Source organism: Salvia miltiorrhiza, chromosome 3, assembly GCF_028751815.1.
Source record: "Salvia miltiorrhiza cultivar Shanhuang (shh) chromosome 3, IMPLAD_Smil_shh, whole genome shotgun sequence".
NCBI classification, from domain to species: Eukaryota; Viridiplantae; Streptophyta; class Magnoliopsida; order Lamiales; family Lamiaceae; genus Salvia; species Salvia miltiorrhiza.
In genome coordinates this window covers 56,259,825-56,269,199 of record NC_080389.1, presented here as the reverse complement: position 1 = coordinate 56,269,199, position 9,375 = coordinate 56,259,825, and the positions used below count along the sequence as shown (strand labels likewise).

Below are 9,375 nucleotides of genomic sequence, written 5' to 3'. Positions count from 1 at the left end.
GGAGGAGGGAGTTGCCGCGAGATGTAGATGTAAGTCGGAGGGCGTTTGGCCTTGCCGGGAATCGAGAGAGCTCTAAGAATCAGAAGGTCCGAAACAAAATTGTTCATCGACCCCAAATCGAATTATTCGCCGCCTGAACAAATAAATAAATAAATCCATATTGCACCCAAAATTGCACAAAATATACACATGAATACTGTAGTGGGCAAATTTCGTATAGTCTATTTGAATAAATATTCACGACCCAAACGTTAGGCCCAATCTAAAAAACTGAATTAGTGCCAATTAATTCTGTCCAACCCGGTACTTTAGGTCATTAAGGTCCATCAACCTCGAACCCTAGAAAGGGCAGCGACTTGAGGGAGAAGAAAAGAAATAAGGTCAAGGATACGATCCCGCGAATATCGGAACGACGAGGGTAGGAGACATGGCAACAAAACCCTAGCCGTCAAGTCATCACGGTATAAATAACAACTAGGTCATTCGACCCACACACAGTCATTCGCACTCCAACACGTTCTCTCCACCTTCTCTCCCTGCTCGCACTATTCTGCCTCCACGCTCTCAGCCTTAGGTTTTTCGGTGATCAGATCAACCGAGACGACCCAACGACCCTCGCTCATTGCTCAATGGCCTTCAACTCCGTCGACCAGATAGACCCGATTTACTCTTTCATTTACTTTCAATATGATTTTTATTAATATTGTTTACTGACTTGAGCGTCGGAGGCCCTTCCATCGATACCTCCCACCGGTGCTCCAAGAAGGGCTCTAACGTTGTTCGTGTTTCAGGTTGCTAGTGCCCATCGTATCGGAAGACCCCGACGTCCTTATCTGTAATCATTGGATTCATCCCCAACAAATACCATAAACAAGGACCGGAATAGAATAAAGATGAGATTGCTACGTAGTAACCAAATCAAGATCACCGGAAATTAATCGCAGAGATGTCCTCACTTGATAACACCAAAACAGAGTATATGTCACAGCCCAAAACCATTTATTTTTCTTCGCAATTTTTATTTGAAAATTATTAATCTTCCAAGCTATGAAATTTTTGAAATATATCTATCAATTGAATTTGTGATGAATCTACTCACGCCCCTAATTAGATGTATGGCTTTAAATTATAGATTATGCCTATAAAATTATACAAATTTATATCCTCAAAATTTTTCTATTTTATTTTTAAGCATGAAGAATATTTGAATATTTTTAATACTGGGCCTTCTTTTATTATGGGCTAAGTATATGAATAAAAGCCCATGCACCCTCAAAACTATTTTGTAATCTGACTTAATAATAGTAGTATGAGTTTTTACGTATTTCAATTTCCATCCGCCACGTGATCTGATTTATGCTACAGCCACTTTTCATCTCAAACTTTCTTGAGCTGCAAGTACCATTTCAGACCTTCTTATTTAAAACATCAGCCTTTATCACCTCAGTTTCTATCATGTTAAATTCTTTCATTTTCTGAAAATAACTCAAAAACCCAGCAATCAACTTCTTGTCCTGTTCCTTTCGACTCAAATGGTAATTTTAATTATTTGTGCAGAAATTATGTAATTTTAATTTAATTTCGGCATCTCAATTGTTTATTCATTCTCTGTTCAAAACCAAAATTTCCAAATCCAAACATGCATATACATATCATTAAATCTAGTATTTGTAATTCATAAGAAATCGAAAAGGAATACATATTCATTGATTTTACAGGAAACAAACTTAGATTTAGAAACCTAAATTGATAAAGGGAGTTGGGATGAAATGGGGTGAGGAGCTACTCGCCGGAGCTACGACCGCCGCCACATATGAGAGGCGGCGGCGGAGAGAAGCGCAGGCGGCGGCGCGGTGGTCTCTGCCACTGCTGCGCTGATCCGGTCGGGGAGAGGGAGGAGGTGATTGGGCGGCTGCCGCTGTCGCGAGGACGGTGATGGCGGCGCTGCTGCCGGGCAGGAGAAGATGGATGGAAGGCGGCGCCGGATCTGGTTAAGGGAGGAAGGCGATGAGGAAGGGTGAATTTCGGAGAGAGAGAGAGACAATTAAGAGATGAGGGCGGTGGTGGTGGTGACCGCCGGTGAAGCGGCGGCGGTGAATAGTTGGCGGCGTAAGCAATAGGAGAAGGGGAGGAGAGAGGGGTTGTATGAATTGAGTTTAAGAAGTGAGAGATTTTGGGGGCTCTGCGTGACTGCGTGTTTTACAAAGATGGAGAGAGAAACGAGTGTCAAGAGTTGAGGGAGAGAATTAGTTTGGCAGATTTTAATTGATTTAGAACTTGGGGCTTAAGGATAAATGGGCTAATTGAGAATGGGCTTTTGATTTAAGTAAGGGTGATTTTATACATAGCCCCTTTTACTCATTATAGCCCCCTAATTAATATAATAATATAAATAATAATAAATGTACCATTTCACCCCATAGTCCCCATGTTTTGAATTCTAAATACTAGATAATATCTTTTTAAAGGAAATAAAACAAACCCGAAAAAAACATAACCCCATCGGTATAGCCTCATAGGAAACCTAAAATCTAATCAAAAGATTCTTCCCGGCAAATGCACAGATCTATGGAATTAATAAAGGGTGGGTTCGAATGATTAATCGTGAGTAGTTCATATATGTATATATGACAATCGGATAATTAAGGTTTCATGAATTAATCCATATTCTAATTTAGAATATCTTGTACGAAAAATGAGACACCGAATTAGTAAACTCCAACAAGTCAACAACTACAACATTCATCAAATAATTCATACAAAAATTATTGAATATCTGAGCAATAAAACTATGACAGTGTGCAGAGAAACTGTTCCAATTCTGTTAAGAAAAAACAATATAAATTGTATTATTAAATTATAATGGATCAATGTTTGGTTTGTTCAACAATGGCTGCAGAGAATGTTAACAAACGCAGAAAACATCTGAATCTTATGTTAAATAATATCATAAGATTTGATCAACTATTCGCTCTCAATCAAAGAATGACATGATTTTGAAATGAACCTCAATCTCAAGGGTTATCAAAAGTCTTGACGGATAGTATTTAGTCGATGAATTCTTCGACAAGAATGAGGTGTTGACGGTGGCTATGGTTCTTCAAGAAGATGCAGATAAAAATATTTATTTTTCATAGAACTATAATTTAATTAGAATTTTAATTGTAGGGATAAAATGGTACATTCATTATTGTTTTTATTTTATTACTTATTAAGGGGCTGCAGTGAGTAAAAAAATGGCTATGTATAAAATTACCCTTTAAGTAATAACCTAAATTAGCATGTAGAATTTTTACAAGTGCATCAAGCCCACGTTTCTTAAATTTGTTTTTCTTAATAGTAATCATCATTTATAATTAATTAATTATTTTTCACTCTAGATTTGTTCTAAAAAAACAATGAACGATTTTAAAATGCTTTTATGAAATCATTTCATTAGATTTATGTTAAATTATTTTAAAAAGTTTAACTAGGCCCTTATATAATTATTTGTATTTTATCTAATTAGATGCGACGCGACTAGGACGTGGACTTTGAAATTGATTTATCACTGATAAATATCAAGCTCAAATTTCAGGTGTGAGATTTATTTCAGTACCATGCTGTTAGAGCTATCAAAATCAACCCGGCCCGGTGGGCCGGTCCGGTCCGCCCGAGTTTAGGGCTGGACTGGGCTCTAAAAATTGAGGCCCATAAAAAATCGGGCCTAAAAAGCCCGCCAGTGAACCCGTCGGGCTGATCGGGGTTTTCGGGCTTTTTAGCCCGCCCGAAATTAATTGATTAATTTTTAAATTATATATTTTAAAAGTTATAAATTATAAGTAAAAATCTAAAAATTAACTAAAAACTCTATTATCTTAATCTGATATTTGATATGTATGTTTTATTACACCTTTTAAACCCACGTATGATTTATAATCGCATTTTTCATTGTGTAATTGAATTTGTGGAGGAACTGGAAGTGGAACTCAAGAACTGTAGATTGTAAATTAGGAGAAACTGCACCAGTTTTAGGATAGCGGTAGATTGACTTGCTGCCCAACATTTAGTCTGTACGGCTCTCTTTAATTTTATTTTTATTTGGTAGAATTTAATTGTGTTATTTTATTTAGCCACATAGCTTAATTTGTAATTAACATTTACTTTTTCTCCATGTTACAATGACATAAAATATGAAGTAGTACAGTATATGTTTTCAATGAAGGGTCAGATTCCTCAATTTTATATGAGTGGATTATATTATTTGTGGTCACGACTTGTATACATAAGTTGAGTGATATCTATGCATTGCATAATTTGACTTTTATTATATTATTATCTTGTAATTAAAATTCATGGAGTTACTTATTTTTACATAATTTTGCTTTAATTTATTGCACCGCATGCAATATGTATATAATAGACTAATAGTATAGATTATATATTTCTAATTTAGTGTTTTTTTTTTTTGCAACAAAAAAATTAAATTTTAAGAAAAAAAGAAAAATAATAATGGGCGGGTTTGGCCCGATGGCCCGAGAGGGGCTGGGCCGGGCTTGGAATTTTGTAGCCCGATCTATTTTGGGCCGGCCCGACCCGACACGATAAAAGTCGAAAGTCCAATGGGTTCGGGCCGGGCTGGCCCGACCCGGCCCGTTTGACACCTCTTCATGCTGTGGTTAATTCTTATCCATTTTAATAATATGTGTTTACCATATGTGTTATGACGTATATTTTGAGGATATCGCTAGGGGCCCGTAAATAGGGTCCAGGACTTCACAGTCCTTGGATTGCCGCAATGCGATTTGAGGTATATTTTGAGGATGTTGCCAGGGGCCCGTAAATGGGATCCAGGACTTTAATAGTCCTTGGATTGCCACAATGCGAATATTGAAGATATATATGAAGTGACCGTATGTGTTACCGTTTTATTAACGTGGATAATTATTGCATGTTCCCACGCTGAGTGTACCCTGTATGCTCATCTCATATTTAACATTTTCAGGTTTTAAAGGTCAGAGGCGCGTGGAAGGTCGAATGGCGAATCAAATATTTTGTATTTAGCTTTACCTAAAAATGTTATTTTGAGTAAAGCATTTTAAATAAAAATTTATTTTATAATTTTCTTATTAAATATTTATTTATATTCATGATTTTTCCACATGCGTATTCATTAAAAATTTAATTGGATTTGGGTGTCACAGTTGAATTAATCTTGGGTCCAAGAATGAAGAGCAGCATCCGATTCCGAAAACTTAAGGTGCTGCTCGATGATGCCCGATCTCTTGTGGTACCACCGCCGTCTGGGCCGCCTCTTGCTGATCGCGATCGCCATGTCGTTGGGGAAGAGGTCCCCGTGCACCACCGCATGGATCACCGTGTTCACAAGCAACGCCACCACCGCCAATGTAGCCACGATGCACAGCATCAAGGCCATGATCTGCGTCGCCCAGCATGTCACCGCGCTCGAGTACTTGATCGTCGCTATTGCAGCGCCAGTCATCGGAAACGTGTAAGCCCACCACGCCAATGAGAATCTGAATCCTCGGAAGAAATTCACCCGAACAGCCTAATCACATCACACCAAATTCTAATTTTAAATACATATCCATAACAGAACAAAACTGAAATAATTTTTTTTTTTTTTTAAACTCGAAAAAATCCAAACAACCGAAATCAGTTATTAGGATTTGGTATATTTTGTTCATCCCTAAAAGAAGCGCAGGATGTTTGCTCACCAGCGAAACGTAGAGGAACAAGGCGATGAAGTAGGCGATGCGCGATCCGCAGTCGAAGGAGCCCTGAATCTTAGCCCAAGCCATGGACGCCACGCTGGGCGCCGCCACGAAGAGGAAGAAAACCGGGTGGAGCTCTTTCGGCAGCGTCTCGTTGGTCGGAAGCCGCTGGTAAAGAGTCACAAACAGCACTATGTAATGAGCCATTCCAACCGCAAAGAAGAAGATGGGCCCTTCTTTGAGCCCCATGGAAGCTCCCAGCAAAGCCCCCACAAAATTCCCGACCACGGACAGATGGTTGGAGGGGTTGGCCACCTTGGACAGCCGCCGCTGGCCGCCTGACATCCACTGGCCGTAGATCTTGAGCTCGAGGCACAAGATGGGAGCCATCAGAATGTACCACAGATATGAAGGCAGCGTTTTAGCGATTGCCGGCGGAACTCCTTGTGCTAAGAAGAGGAGGGAGATCCAAGGGGCGAAGAAGAAGTTGGCGCGGACCGGGTGGTAGTACTCGCGTCGGACGGCCTCGAAGTAGAACATGACTTTCAGAGCATAAACGAGGGAGATGGCGAGGGTTAGAGCAGCGGAGATGAGCCATAATGCTAGATGGATGTGAGGGGGGACATCCAGGAAGGCGGTGGCGCTGGAGGTTGACAGATTCTTCCACATTATGGCTTGGCTGCCGACGCCGAGGCAGATACCGAAGGAGGAGATGGGGAAACGGAGGAGGAATGGCCATTGCTTGTCTTCTGGTAAAACTATTTCCTCAGAGTCCTGCACCACAATTAAACTTATCAATATTTGAAAATAAGTAGTAGTAGCAGTTTTGTGATGAGGAAGACATACGCGTAGAGTGTCAAGTTCTGGGCCCTCCAAGGCATCGAAATATCGATGTACGGGTAGAATTTCGAACTCTTGCGGCGTCTGAATCAGAAGCTGCTGCTCGGTTTCGCGGCGTTTGCGGCGGATATTTGAGAGTTGTCTCTCGAGTTTACCAGACCATGTCTTGAAAGAGTCGAATCTTTTGTCGTAAATTGGATTCACTGTGGAAGGTTTGGGCTTCCTTTGAGAATGGAATTCAGCCTCTGCATTTTCATCGCCTATGAAGGAGGCGCTCTTTGTGTTGTGCAGATGATGAGCTTCCACTGGAGAGGGCGGCATACTGATGGACACGGTGGGCATCCCTTGATTGTCTTCCTTCTCCATGTTTGCTGCTTCGATACACTGAGATAATAAAATTTAACATAATTCACCTATAAAAGACCAAATATATATGAAATCTGAAGGATTCGACTTACGAAAACAGAAGCCGCGGATAATTTGTCTTCACATTTCAAATCGTTATACACTTTGAGACTATTAAAGCCGTCAACTTCATTTGCAGTGATGGCTTTGATCAACGGTGGTAGTGCTTCCTGCCAATCTCCCTTGGCAGCCATTGAATCCTTGATCTAAAATAAATATCACAAATGCATTAATTAATTAATGCTTATATTATGTGTCGGACTCCTAATTAATGTGGAAGAAGGAATATCTACTAGAGAGCTTCATATCCATATTAAGAAATATACTATAAGTTTGCGATCTCTTCAAAATCTTGAAGCTTATATACCTTTGATCTCTTCTCGTCTTCGCTAGTTCTGAGTAGGTGAAAGCATAAAAGACGATTGATATGAAAAGCAATGAGAGACAAGGAAGCGATGTTGTTATGAAGAAAATGAGGCAGTATTTATAGAATAGAAATGAGTAAGCAATTTTCATGGAAGACGCGCGATCTTTACTTAATTCCGCCACAACTTTATTTCTATCCCACATAAAATGACATTACGATTAGATTTTAAGAAATTGTACTACTCTGCCTAACCCCTCACCCCTTCGGAATGAAAAAAAAAAAAAGTGTATAAATAAACTGCATTTTTGTAGTAATAAATTACTCTCAGGACCACGAAAGTGCAGATACTTTATAGGTTATGTGCAAGAGGTTTGTAGTTTGTACGTTAAGGGAGGTTTTTATTTGATCCAATCTCAATTTCTTTTTGGCACGGGATTTAAGTAGCTAGTGTTTATTGCTTTAATAAGTGTGTTTTGTAATAAAGTGAATAGACTGAATAAAGTGAAAAGATCATTACATATAAAGAAATTGATCAAATTAGTTGGAACGGTACACAAAATAAATATTGATCAAATTAGTTGGAAAGAAGAGAATATAATTTAAAATTTTAAAAATAAATAATTATATTGTGGCTCGTGTAGAAGGGCGTACTAATTATTGATTAAAAGATGTCGATAAAACATGATTTAAGTGAGTGAATCCATGCAATTACACACGAGGATGATTCCAAATCATATTCTATATTCTCGGAAAATTTTCTTCGATATCGACAAAGAAAAACTATTTTTTGCGTAGCAAGAAGGACTATCACCAAATATATAAAATGGTAAAATCTCATCGTATCTGACTGAGATGAAAGCTACACAATATATATATACATAAAAATTAATCCGTATTCTACTATTGTAATCCGTAGCCACAATTTCTAGTACCCATTGATTAAATATAAGTGATTATGAAATAGCTAGCATACAAACCACACAAAATAAATAAATCATATTTGAAAATTAAGTCGTACAATAAATTGCAAAGCATATAATATGAATAAATCACACTTAAAAATTAGGTGTTAGATGCTCAGACCTCTAGAATTGTTGGTGAAATTCGAATTTGAGACATTAATTTTAGAAATAAATATCTACAGTTAGAGATATTAATCGGATCGATTCATCAGATTTCATATCAGTCTTATCAAGTTGTCGGGTTATTCGAACGTGGGTTTAATTTTATTTTATTTTTTGAGTAAGAAATTTTCAATCCTAGCCCATCGGATTAGTCAAACTCGAAAATTTATTAAAAAAATTAACTAATAAATTTCTCTTCACAATAATATATTTGTAACAAACAAATACTACATGCATAAATAAGTTACATTTCAACATCGACTTATATAATAACTAATATAAAACTCTTAGAGATCTTTAGATGTACACATTTTTTTAAAGGATTGTCATTCTAAGTTTTATATCTAAACATTTTATGAAAATTATTGGATAAACCACATAGAAATGAAATTATCAATATAACTTTCTAATATTAAATCAACATACATATCACAAACTTTTGAAAAAAAAATATTAGTATAATAAATTTCAAAAGCTAAGTAATTAATGAAGTTGAAAATCAAATAACGAGAAAAAAAATCACATAATTAGGCAAACATATTATTTTCGGGTCAACCCTATAGGGTTCGAGCTATTTTCGGGTCAACCCTATCAGGTTATCGAGCTATTTAGTAATGGGCTATTCGAATTGTAATTTTACCGTGTTGAAATTTTTAGCCTTAACTTTCTCGAATTGTCGCTAATTGTATATCTAAACAAATTTCAACTTCAATTGACATCTCTACCTACCGCACAATTAGGGTTTATCCCCAATATTGGACCAAATTCGTATTCTATTACTATTATTAAAATATGTTTTCTTGCAAATTTGAGATGTTATTTTAATTATAAGGATAATCTGATAATTTAATATACTCCTTCCGTCCATGAAAGAACTTCCTAGGAGGGAGTGGCACGAGTTTTAAGAAAAAATATTGTTGAGTGT

At 37.4% G+C, this 9,375-nt stretch overlaps 1 protein-coding gene across 1 annotated transcript; it reads right to left on the bottom strand.

Moving 5' to 3' along the window:
- Positions 1-5,075: 5,075 nt before the first annotated feature.
- Positions 5,076-7,588, bottom strand: LOC131014588 (S-type anion channel SLAH3-like). The gene is made up of 5 exons (XM_057942599.1): positions 7,327-7,588; positions 7,013-7,165; positions 6,561-6,938; positions 5,718-6,488; positions 5,076-5,548 (listed from the first exon to the last, which is right to left on the bottom strand). Exons 2-5 carry the CDS (start codon positions 7,151-7,153, stop codon positions 5,189-5,191), a joined length of 1,650 nt encoding a protein of 549 aa, XP_057798582.1. The 5' UTR covers positions 7,154-7,165; positions 7,327-7,588; the 3' UTR covers positions 5,076-5,188.
- Between the last annotated feature and the right edge of the window lie 1,787 nt (positions 7,589-9,375).

Coding starts and splice junctions, on each gene's coding strand:
- LOC131014588 (XM_057942599.1), bottom strand. CDS start 7,153: ATGGCTGCCAAGGGAGATTGGCAGGAAGCACTACCACCGTTGATCAAA. Junction 6,939..7,012: donor TATCCGCGGCTTCTGTTTTC/GTAAGTCGAATC, acceptor TTATTATCTCAG/TGTATCGAAGCAGCAAACAT. Junction 5,549..5,717: donor TGTTCCTCTACGTTTCGCTG/GTGAGCAAACAT, acceptor TGATGTGATTAG/GCTGTTCGGGTGAATTTCTT.